The 13,018-nt window shown below is 42.0% G+C and overlaps 1 protein-coding gene across 1 annotated transcript; it reads right to left on the minus strand.

Annotated features, from left to right (window-relative positions):
* Window positions 1–2,729: 2,729 nt before the first annotated feature.
* Window positions 2,730–4,856, minus strand: LOC115667339 (GATA type zinc finger protein asd-4-like). The gene is made up of 2 exons (XM_030588933.1): window positions 4,503–4,856; window positions 2,730–2,909 (listed from the first exon to the last, which is right to left on the minus strand). The coding sequence occupies exons 1-2, from the start codon at window positions 4,854–4,856 to the stop codon at window positions 2,730–2,732; spliced, it is 534 nt and encodes a 177-aa protein (XP_030444793.1).
* Window positions 4,857–13,018: the final 8,162 nt, after the last annotated feature.

A 13,018-nucleotide genomic window follows, 5' to 3' on the forward strand; every position in this document is an offset into this window, starting at 1 on the left:
ATGAATCTTCTCTCTACAATCCATCATCATTCTATTTCGCAGCAATTGATATAATGCTTTTTTTTTTTTCAATTTTCAATGCAGAAAAACGAAATTATCCAAGAAATGGGTGTACAGGGAATGGATATTTTGGGATCTCTCTTATCATTTTCACATTCTTATGTCCCTTCATCTGTGAATTAGGACTCGCCCATCATCTTCCTATGAGAAGGAAGGGGAAAAGAACAGGGCCAAACTACCCCCCGATCACTATGGTATTGAAAGTCCATGATCAGAAGATAGACTCAAGGGAGAGAAAATGCTTCCAATTAGATTTGTGATCGCTGAAGATCTTTGGTCTCTACCTGGACCCTAGTATTAGAGTCAAGTTCAGCTGACAGATGTAAAGCATTCTACATCGGTTGTTCGGTTTTCCTAGTTTTTCTCAATGTCAATCAAGAAACTTATGTTATTAGCCTACATGTACATCCCATTGGAAGATGAAATATTAGATTCTATTCCGCTGTTCACATTCTCTCAATTGCATCCATATCGTCCATAACAAATTTGAGATTTTTTTTCAATAATATCGGCCAACAATATACTAGTGTGGAATAATCTTAATCAAATTTATCAATCCCGTCAAGATTCCACTTGATAAGTTTCTCTTGGGTGAATTTAAAGAATATAAATTGGTGAAAAAAGAGGTTATTCTTTTCTTTTTTTCTTGTGAGGATCAAGTAATATCATGGATTTACTTTTATTTTTATACTACTGAGCCCTCCTCCATCCAGATTTATTTTTCTTAATTGGCTCCAGCTATACGTAACATATTGAAATTTTTATGGTAATCTGAAGGGCGTATAGATCTCATATTACATACTATAAGTAGGGGTGAGCATGGTCCGGGTTGGGCCGGTCCACCCCCTAACCCTAGGACCAACCCGCACAGTGTTGGTCCTCAATTTTGGGACCGAGGACCACCCGTCGGTTCCATGGACCCGCCCGGGAACCGGACCGGACCGGTCCGGTTCCCGGGCGGGTCCATGGAACCGGTCCCACCAAGTTTTCCTAGATAAAAAAAAAAAAATATGTGGACCAACATCGGATTAACGGAACAAAAAGAAAAGAACACAACTTTCCATACAATTCCTATACTATGATCGGTTCTATTAACCACATCATCCATAAATCAAGTGGGTACCCATCAAATGAGTGTCCAGAGATAAGAGAGCAGAGAGTTATGAGTGTCTAGTTACGTTTTTTTTTTTTTTTTTTTTTTTTTGGTCAGATTTTTTTAATTAAAATTTTAAAAAATAAATATATTATTATTATATTACCGGTCCGGTCCGGGTGAGCGGGTGGGCGGTTCCACATCGGGAACCGGGAACCGGACCGATACCCACCGGTTCCAAAAAATTGGAACCGGGAACCGGACCGGTCCCCTTGGGAACCACCGGTTCCGGTCCGGTCCCGGGCGGTCCTGGGCGGTCCTGGGCGGTCCTGGGTTTTTTGCACACCCCTAACTATAAGGGCATGGAGATAACATGCGGTTAAAATAACTATTTTTGGTGAGGGCTTTGCGATAATCCTGCTTCTCATGGCCGCTTCTTCTTTTATTAGACAAATTTAAGAAGGCAATGACATGATGGACCCAATTACAAAAGAAAAAATCCGAACTTTTTTCCATTTTCCATAGATAGATTGATGAATCAAAAAATGCAATGGGCAAACCTATATCTGACCTACTAAAGGGTACTTCTTCGTCCATCCTTATATTACACTGAATAGTTCTTGATTTAGCACCATATACTGATTATAAGTCTACTCATATCATAGTATATCCATGCCTCCGATTGGTGAGTCACTTACCCTCTTAAAAAAATAAATATGGGTGATGCCCATAAAATTGTAGTCTAGATGTGGTCGGAGGAAAACCGAGGATGACGAAAAGCTTGGTTAGCTGCGAACCTTCCAAAATGAAACCCAAGAGAATTTAACAAATTGTTAGGCAAGCGCGAATAATCCTCTTGCAAGGTGTTGCTTGCATTAGGTACGGGCTCTCCCATGACCCACCCGTCGCAACTTAGCTTCTCATTCATTGTTTAATTAAATTTAGATTTAGATCCATCCCTAACCTATTTTGGGCCTATCAAGAGCCTAGTAAGATGGGAAACTAGACATTTCAGGTTTCAGAACTTGATTAGTATAGTTTTACCTAAAGCCCGTTACATTTTTTCTTTTAACGAAAGTGTTATTTCATGAGATTCTTTCCGAGTTTATCTCTAAACATGCAAACGACATGTCATGTATAAGTGCTTCAGCAATAAATTAAACAATCAATCATACAAGATAAAAAAAATGGAAAAGAAAAGTGAACCCTACCAACCGCAACTTAGTTTCTCATTCATTGTTTAATTAAATTTAGGTTTAGATCCATCACTAACCTATTTTGGGCCTATCAAGAGTCTAGTAAGATGGGAGATTAGACATTTCGGGTTTCGGAATTTGATTAGTATAGTTTTACCTAAAGCTCGTTACATTTTTTTCTTTTAACAAAAGTGTTATTTCATGCGATTCTTTCCGAGTTTGTCTCTAAACATGCAAAACGATTTGTTCATGTATAAGTTCCTAAGCAATAAATTAAACAATCAATCATAAAAGATAAAAAAAAAGGGAAAAGAAAAGTGAATCTCATCCGTATTGGGTAAAGTTTTCAGGTAAAAGAGCAAAGGGGCAAGAGATAATAATTAGCGGAACAGCCGTGCGGGCCTGAAGCTAGAGCTCTGAGCTCGAGAGGTCTCGCCTTCCCCACGAAGAGGCGAGAGGTCTCGCTTCGCATGGTTCAGCAATTGCAAGACCTGGCCGTGAAGGAACGACTTCTCGATCGGCCCAGTTCGCGAAGAGGCGATCGCATTCGCGCTCGGCACCTGTAATGAGCGACACTTCATTGTCATGATCCGGCAGAAGAAGTTTTTTTTTCCTAATTTAATTTATTTTACTGATATTTTTGCTTTTTTTTTCTTTGCTATATCAGTAACTGCAAGTTCCGGCAGAAATTGAATTCTGTGGATATGATGGGTCCCACGGTAATCTAGTTTGCCTATGATGTTGTGTGGTGGCCGTGGCTACTTGGTTTTTTAATCACTCTGTAATCTATCATTTATAATTCAATTGGGAATTATCTTCTTTTCTTCCCTCCTCCAATCAAATATTGAGTTACTGATCTTTGGTCATGTTATACTTATATCTATCCTAGTAACTAAGTTAAATTTAGTGGGCACTTCAATCGCAAATATTTACAAAAAAAAAAAGAAATCATAAAAAATCCGCGCATTTTTTTATGGTACAATAGGACCGTACATGACTATAGTTTGAGAAAATCGTGTTTTGCCATATTAAGATGATTGGCATTGAAATCTTTTACATATTATTTTATTTCGTTAATTTAAAACGCATGACGCTGCTTTTCTATTATTAATATACATGTGTTTGTACGTACTTAGATCGAGGGAGACATCCAAAGTCAGATCTGTTGGGAAGCACATCATTTTGTGATGTCTTGAAATCTTTCTTGCGGATTGACAATTGACAACCTCTTCGTTTATCGTATGGCAATCCTGACCGAGAGTTCTATACGGCACTACTTCATTTTTCTTCAAAACCGTTCTTATAGATTTAAAAAAGTGTTACCGGTCACCTTAACAGGTTCGGTGCAAATTTTTTTTTACATTAATGCTGTTTAGAAATTTCATGATGTGAATTAACGTTGTTAGAAATATGTTGACATGAATTTAATTTGTTCTTTTTCTCAATACTCTATATCTCTCCAATTATTATCGCCATCATCTTCTTCAACTTAAACTCCCCCCTAATCCAAACGAATACCCACAAAAATTAACATCCCCACCAATTCAAAATCTCAATTGGCCATGGCTTTGAGCTTAACAAAGCTCATTCTGGCATGGCCACGAGCTTGAAGAAACTTCAACCGCTGTTGTGCGAGTTCGATGAAACTCAATTGGCAATGGTTGAGCTAGACAAAGTTTGAATGGCCGTGGTTAAGTTCGACGAAGCTTAGCATGTTGGATATTTTAGCTGTTACGCCCCGAACCCCAACGGGCTCGCGACACCTCTCGAAGGTCGTATTGAACGCGACGTCCCAGGATGCGTCGCCGACCCAAACGAAACACACGAAGACGAACGCAAGCAGAAGCAAAAATAAACAACCCAGACAATTAATAATGACAAAAGGGGTAGTACTTGCACAAATCAATAAACTCATCACATTAGCTTGAGACCATAAAATTCATACCTTAGGCTTCTAGGGTTAGTATCCACCTTCGTCATAAAAAAGGAACAGGTGGCCGGGTAGACTACGGAATACACAAAAAGGCCCTACCAAAAAGCTCCTAGGCCCCAGCACCCAAATCTTCCTACGGTACCCAATCTGAATCAGACCCTGAAGGCTCCGACTCCGTGTCCGAGTCGATCTCGATCGGCTCCTCCTCGTGCTCGGACACCATAGGCTCCTCCTCAGGCTCGGACTCGGGCTTTGGTTCTTCGAATTCTTCCTCGATCTCGGGCTCCATGGGTTCCTCCTCGGGCTCGGGTTCGGACTCCTCAAACTCCTCTTCAAGCTCGAGGTCTGCAGGGGCCACAGGTTTGGGTTCGGGCTCCGGTTCAGGACTAGGGTTTACTGGGGCGTCTCCGGCATCCAAAACCTCACCATCGGGGGCAAGGACAGCTGAGGGGTCCCACTCGCCTCCCCCATTAAACGGGACATCAAAATGCCGGAGCGGTCCATAGGCTCTGTATAAATCCCGATAACAGTATGCCCGGTATGTATTGGGTTGCAACTCTGGTTTTACCCACATCTACCCACACCACTGTGGTATGCTTAACATAGGCCTCCCCGTTCCCTACAGGGTACTCCACCGTCGAGTGCTCAGTATGCCTCGAGATCCCAAAACGTTCAGGCGGATCACTCATGGTCGGGATCGGGGGTCTGAAATGGTTTGCATTACAGCAATGATAATAAATATCAATAAGCAGACAACCTATACCCCACCTAGGCTAATGCGTACCCAGACGAGTCTAACATGCGATCTAACAACCAACACAATCAATTTCACACAACATACTTACCTCGCCTCGAACTACATGCCAACTCTGCATAACAGTCAAGTCACTATAATGCAATAAAATCACATGAACATATCAAAATCATACAAGCACCATACTCACGTGCGTTCACCCAATTCAATCAAGCACATTCTACATGCGTGTCGAGCCAACTTTCCACGACTCGCGTCAACAAGCCTCAGGCCAGCCCTCCGATCAATCCGGGCTCTGTCCCTCACTGGACATTTCACATTTTCTCACGACCCGCGTAAACACGCCTCAGGTCAGCCCTCCGATCAATCTGAGCTTAGTCTCGCGTAACCACGCCTCAAGAAATTTCTCTCGACTCGCGTAACCACGCATCAGGTCATTTCTTGCTTTTCTAGCCACACCCGCGTAACCACGCCTCAAGTAGGCAGCCCTCCGATCAATCCGGGCTCCGTCCCTCACTGGACATTTCACACTTTCTCACAACCCGCGTAAACACGCTTCAGGTCAGCCCTCCAATCAATCCGGTCTTAGTCCCGCGTAACCACGCCTCAGGACATTCCTCATGCACATGCACCACAACACAATTTGCCATCTAACACATTATACAGTTCACATTAAAATCACAAATTCACCACACTAACCCGCCAATCCAACACTCAAGTCGGCCTAATCAAACGTCCATTTCACCCACAAGCGCCACGACAATCTGGTCATCGCACCCACATAAATCAGCCACATAATCATCACAATTCAATTTACCAATTAACCACATTCACATATTGATCCTAATCCTAACTTAGCCACTAAATCGGTACTAATCATACCCTAAACAAGTCTAAATAATACCCATTATACTAGGTATGGTATAGGAAGTCACTTACCTAAATTTGGCCCGGGAAAAACCCGCACGGGCCCAAAATGGCTCGGGTGAACATTGACGACTCGGCGTGGGGGAGGGCGCGATAGGCGCGGTGGCCGGCAGTCTCGGTACAGCCCTCGGTACGACGCTCGGCCAGGCGTCGGGCGAGCTGGGCACGGACGAGCGACGGGCCGGGCGAGTGGGCGACCAAGCGGCACGGTCGGGCAAGCGGCTGGCTGGATGGGCGGGCGGCTGGCTTGGATGGGCGAGGTGCCGGGCATGAGGGTCGGCCTGGACGGGCGAGGCATCAGGTAGCGGCTAGGCGAGCTTGGCGAGCGACTGGCGACAACGACGGGCTCGACCACACGAGCTGCCAAGCGACAGCAGCGGCGGCGGCGGCGACGACGGTGATGAGGCGGAAGGGGAGGGGGAGGAAGCTGGGGCGGTGGTGGCGAGAGAGGGGGAGTTGGGGCTGAGGGGGCGAGTCGGCGGTGGTCGGGGGCGACACGGCGTGGCGGCTGGCGGGGCGGCGGAGCCAAGCAAGTGGCCGGACGAGCTGGCAGCGGCTCGGCGGAGCCTGGCCGCGGCGGCGAGCTACTGCTCACGTGCAGCGCGGGCAGGCCGGCGACAGGCGGTCGTGGTCGCGGGTGACGAGCGGCGGCGTTGCTCGGTCAGGGCGACGGCGGCGTAAGGAGGACGGCGGGCGGTGGCTGGGCTAGTCTCTGGCGAGCGGTGGTCGGCGTTGGGCAGCAAGGAGAAGAAGCAGAAGCAGCAGTGGTGAAGGGGAAGGGACGAAGAAGAAGAGAAGAAGAAAAGGAAAAGAAAGAAGAAAGAAAGAAGAAGAAGAGAGAGAGAGAGAGAGGAGTGGACGTGCATGGGGAAGAAGAGGGGGTAGACGTGCGCAGTGGGGAGGTGACCGGGAAGAGAGAGAGAGAGAGAGGGGGGGGGACAAAAGTCAAATTTTGTCCTTGAGTGCGATCCGACGGTCCTCGTTCAAATCCGAAAACGATCCAACAGCCCACGAATAACCCCAATTATAAATTAGGAAAAATGGCCAAAAGATATTAAATAAAACACACTACGAGGAAGGTCTACTAGTCCAAATCCGCACCCGGTCAAAATTTCACTTTTCACTTATCTCGGCCAATATCGAGGCTGGCCATAATAATATCAACACCGTCCAATTAAATTCGTCACGAAATTCCGAGAAATTCGACACCAAAGTTCGGGCTCTAAATAACGGCCAAATTCGATCGAGTGCGATTCTAGCGAAATCTCTAATTAAAAAAAAAATAACCCAAGAATGATCAGTTCCGGGCGAGATTTTATTATAAGCGCACTGACGAAATACACGTTTTATAAATTCCAAAAATGAGCTGAAATTCGGAATGTCACATCAGCAGTTTTGAAATATTTATTATAATTTATGATGGCCATAAAGCCATTATTTTGTAATAGTTTTGCAACGGCCGTATAACGGCTTTCTAACGGCGTTGTAACGTATGATTTAATTGTTCTTAAACCCTCTACTATTTTACAATGGTTTTTAACGGCTCTCTTTCTAGCACCTATAAATTGTTACTTTGAGCATAATTGGAAAGTGATAGATATATATATACATATCAGAACAAAAATATTATTTATTCATTCTTTTATCTATCTTTCCTTTCTTTGCTGGGTTATATACATAATGTTGTTCCTGTTTCCTTCTAAAATTCAGTACGGAGTATAGAAGAAGGTCTATTGTATCTTGAGAGAATAGCCGCTAGAGCCTTATGCACCGAGTTTCGTACTCTGAGAGGCGGAATTATCCTTAAGGACAGTGACTTTCATGCCTCAGACATTGATATTATTTTCTCATCTTTTTCAATAGAATTCCCACAAGTATTCTCATTTTTCATGTTATCTAACAATATTTCCAACAATCTTAAGGATAAAGCCTTACAGATCTCACCTGGAAGTGCCGCTGCTGCCACCGCTTTTAGAATTGAGCGTGGAATTAGAGATGGTGAAGGACAATAATGGCATATTCGTGGGCGGTTGTCGTGGGACATTACCGAGCATTCAACATAAGCAAAAATGCCTTTCAAGATACGTAGAGATTAAAAGGGTCGCTCTCACCAACTATGGTAAGCTTGTCGTGTTCGATGATGTCATCGACCAGAACCAGGTATGCACTCCTCCTCTTTCTCATGGGAAACTTGAAATAAACCCTTTTCTATGGCTGTGAAGTGTTCCAATTTGCGAGAAATAATGTTGTCGTCTTTGAGTGATATTTGATTTGGAAGCAGTCTTTGAGAATGCTTGTGAGATTGTGTTCTAGCTGATTTATCGGGTGAATTTTGGTGAATCCCGATTTCATCCTCGAAATGCAATGCTCCAGTTTGATTAACGATGCCTCTTCGTTTTCATCTTTGAATTGTTCGATTGAGTGTGCGTGATCCTGTGTTTCCGAGGCTGATTGGGCTATGCGTGTTTGGATGGTTTAAATCTAATGTGCGTTGAACGTATTGTGGCATTCAATCTGAAACTTTTCAGATCGTTTCGCTTCCTTGAGATCCTGGTGTGATGAGAAGTTTTAGTTTGTGAATCAGTGGTGGTTTGACGAAATTTTCGTAAGTTTTTAGGGGATTGGTTCTTGTTTTGTGTCATTGCACTTTGCGTACAAGAGGATGTGCAAATGAGCACATAACAGTCATTTGAAAGAAATTAAGATAGGGTTTTGATTCTTGGTTTAATCTGGCAATTTTTGTGGATCAATGATGCGCGGTTTCGTTTGTTGGTTTGATTAGATGGGTTAGATATTTTGTTCATTGCAACTTGATTGCTCCAATTGTATTATTTGGTTGGCCACTTGATATTAGTCATTCTGTAGTGACCCCAGTTTATTCTTTAGTAATTGAGAAAAGACGGAAACACTGGATTTTTGTGAGTAAATTGTACTTTATAAGATGACAATAAAAATGGTTTCAAATTCTTACCATCAGACTGTCAACGACTTCTAGTATCCGTGAAGAATTTATTTCTGTAGGTAAGACAATAAGTATGTCTGCGAGCTTGAGTTGATCTCCACCGTAATGATGCTATTGTTAACGGGATCATGTTCTTTTTCTTGTTTACCTTGTTTCGGGAAATTGACGTGAACTCATTGATCTTAGTTTTTGAGTCAATTTGATGTCATGAATAGCTCAAGCGTGCCTTTACGCCCTTCATGCTTTATTATGTTGTCTTCTCGGTATGAATATGGATGAATTTGGTCCAGTATGGTTGTTCTTTCACTTGTTCACGGCTAGGGCTCAATGTATTGTTGATTTCCCTGTTTTTTAAGCATGTTTAGAAGTAATTTTGAGTTCATTTTGAATGTGATGTGTCGACTGTGTTCGTCAGACTTTCACTGTTATCTCTCTTCGGGAAAGAATTATAACGGTGTCCAGCCCATGTGGGTATTGTCCTGATTGCTCATGATGCAGTATTGTCGAAAAGTTAATTCTAGTCACCTTAGTATCTTTGAGCATCATTTGTCATGTGAAATTTGGGCTGTTATGTATGTCTTCATGCTGGATGTCCTCCGTGATGCAGTCCAAAAGGTGTAGTTATGTAAGCATCACAAACTGAAAATTGCGTGAATAGTTTCTCTCTTGTTTGGTGAATTTATAAATATTAGCTTATATGTCGACATGTTGTGTGTTTATTGCTTTAAACTTTAAATTGGCATTTCCGTGCATCCACTAACGTGCTTGCAAGTTTTAAGGATGTCTTTGTGCAAGCGTATTCATAAGTTGTGTAATCCCTAGTGATATGAAGCGCTCAAGACCTAGCCTTCACCTTTCAAGGAACAACTATGGCATCCTACGTAGTGAACTTCCCGCTGTATTAGAATGATATAGTGATGCTAATTGAATTTCAAATTCAGATTGGACAAAAATTGATTAATGGATATGTGTTCACCTTTGTTGAGGTGTTGTAGTTTGGAAATAAACCAAACAAACTTGTGGGGGAAATGATAATCCTGCTAAACCCAAAGTCGACTTGGTTGAAGTAGATGATCTGATGACATAGTTGCTACGGTCATTTCCCAAGCCAATATTATGGCCAATGTGAAAGAATGAGTGGTAGACTTAGGTGCTACCATGCATATATGTAAAGATAGAATGTTTAATCCTCCTACACTTTAGTAGGGGAAGGAGAAGAAAATATTTATCTTGGTGAATTGAGAGCTGCTCAAGGTCTTTGGAAAGAAAAATTCTTTTCAAAAACTCACATTTTAAATGAGGCTGAGTAGTTGAAAAACTTCTTAGCAGATTTCCTTTGGGAATAAAATGACACCTTCTATGTCTAGACATTGTGATTGCCAAGAGGCAATATCCATTGCAAAGAATGAAACTTTCAATGGTAAAAAAGAGACACATCCAATTAAAATGTGATGTGGTAAAGCATTTGCTTAAAGATGGAATTGTGTCCATTGATAATGTAAAGTCAGAAGTGATTTATTATACATCGAGGGGAATGGGGCAAGCCGGTTGAAGAAAATCAACAGTAATGGTAACTCAACCTATGTGATTGGCGATCCCATGAATTAGGTTCATATGGGTAATAACAAGTCACTTGTTGATATGTGGCGCACTATTAAAATTTTCTGTCCTTCCTAAGGTGAGAATAGTGCAAGATTGTAAGGAAAAAGAGGGTGAGCTAAGCTCTTAATGAAATTCCATATCCATTATTGGTGCTGTATGAAACTACATAATACACTTGATGGAATCACCCATATAAGTGTGGAGTGGGACCACTCCTATGAGAATTATTGGCGATAATCTCTAGAGCACTTATGAATAAACCAAGCATGCGTATGGTCTATTCACGCAAAACCGCATTGAACAACAAACTTTGTGGGAAGTGTAATGTGATTGGTGAAAATCATAAGTCACGAAAGGAATTATTGGTTCATAGAAGTTTCAAACATCACCAATGATGTCGTAAATTATATTTCATTCTTTCTAGGGCTGGTTCATAGCCTAACAAGCACCAGTTCTGATGTATTATGCTCCAATAACCCAACATTATTTTATGTTTTCATTTCAAAACCTTTTGAAATATGTGAGGGATTTTTGGATATTTAAGCAGTTTTGAAATATTTATTATAATTTATGATGGCCATAAAGCCATTATTTTCCAACGGTTTTGCAACAGCCGTATAACAGCTTTCTAACGGTATTGTAATGTTTGATTTAATTGTACTTAAACCCTCCATTATTTTACAACGATTTTTAACGGCTCTCTTTCTAGTACCTATAAATTGTTACTTTGAGAATAATTGGGAAGTGATATATATATAAACATATTTTGTCACGTCCCGTACCCTACAAACACGTAACATCCCGCCGCGATCGTTAAGAATGCGACTCCCAAGATTCGTCGTCGACCCGTTACCATCGAATAAGAGAATATACGCGGAAGCCAAACGAACACTCCATTCAACAAACATTCAAACGGGATAATAGAGAGAGACAATTAAACAAACCAACAAACCATTTTATAAACTTAACGCCACATACAGCGATAACATATACAAGCCTTCCTAAAGGCCACAAACTCAGACCACGCATACTCAAAAAGGGATAGGGTGGTCGATCTGCTCCACTACTCTATTCAAAAGAGGAGCTCCAAAAAGATAGGGATTTCTAATCCTATAAAAAATCTCCACAACATCCTGGCGGTGCTCCATCCTCACAAACTGGGTACTCAGTCTCCCAATGCTCCGTTTCCGTTGGTACCCCAAAACGTAGCGGAGGCTTAGTCATAATCAAGGTCGAGGGGCTGAAATGTTTAATAACGGGGAATGAGATAAAATCTCAATAAGTAAACTGCCTAAGCCTCGACTAGGGCAATACGTACCTCCGACACCCTAATCATGCAATTCTAACCAATAGGGTAAGTTCCTATCAAACGAACAATGGTACCATATACTATGCAAAGTCTCGAATTGCATCACAACCATGGCATACTATCAATATGCATAACAGCAATAATAATAATCCAGACATACTCAATCATTCACACGAGTCTCGATTATAAGATGAAATCACTTCGGTCCGTCCCATACCGTGCCTCACGATTTTATCCCATAATCAAGCGCAAAGCATGCCATATGCACATAACACTCGAAGTTGTCTAGATTATTAACGACCCACCATAGGTCACACCGAACTCCCACCGGTCTTCCGGCATAGCCAGGCATCACCCCACTACTTTGGGCGTGGCAACGTCCAGGATCGAACTCCCCCGACTAGTCGGGTATTGGACGGCATTCCATTTAGGAGCATCGATCCAGCCTCCACCGCGATCGGCAATGTCTTGGATCGAAACCCCCCGACAAGTCGGGTACCAGACAGCATCCGAACTACCGCCGGGCATCATCTAGAACTCGTCTTAGACGGAACTCATCATGGCCATACATGTAAACAACCACGCATTGCCAATTTTAATCTTCCTTAATTAGCTAATGCAAATGTTTATGACGTGCAATTTACTACGAATAAACATGCCATGAATTGCACTCGTTTTCATATCAAACATCAATTTCAACCATACGATCTTCGTTCTAGGCCACGAAATCATCATTTCAACCACATGATCAAGCCTTAGTCAACTACTCAGCCATGATTAAATAAATTAACCATGTGATTAAACACTTTAACCATGCGATCGGCATTAAACAACTAATCCACCACATGATCGTCATTAAACATTTAATCGGCACATAATCGACTAATTAACCATGCGATGTCAATCAAAGTCACACGATCAACTTCAAATCTCTAATAAGCCATATGATCAAATTTTATCACATCCTAATTTAATTTAAACCGTACGATCAAAATTAGCATATAATCATGTTAATTAAGCCCTAAAATTAACTCTAATCAATCTAGAATCAATGGGGGCCATAAGATCAATGTCCAAATCATCCAATTTAGCCACTACCACATGATTATCGCAGCCACAAGACTAACCCACGAATTTAACTAAAACAACCAATAAACAATCATAATTAGCCAAATTAAGCAC

This window comes from Syzygium oleosum, unplaced genomic scaffold (genome assembly GCF_021117445.2).
Source record: "Syzygium oleosum isolate NSW1041296 unplaced genomic scaffold, Sole_v2.1 Sole_v2.34, whole genome shotgun sequence".
In the NCBI taxonomy this organism is placed as follows: domain Eukaryota; kingdom Viridiplantae; phylum Streptophyta; class Magnoliopsida; order Myrtales; family Myrtaceae; genus Syzygium; species Syzygium oleosum.

Excerpts from the sequence above, each read along its gene's own strand:
- LOC115667339 (XM_030588933.1), bottom strand. The coding sequence starts at position 4,856 with ATGTGGGTAAAACCAGAGTTGCAACCCAATACATACCGGGCATACTGT. Across the intron at positions 2,910-4,502 it reads AGCCTGAGGAGGAGCCTATG|GTGCCGAGCGCGAATGCGAT; the intron begins GTGTCCGAGCAC and ends CGCTCATTACAG.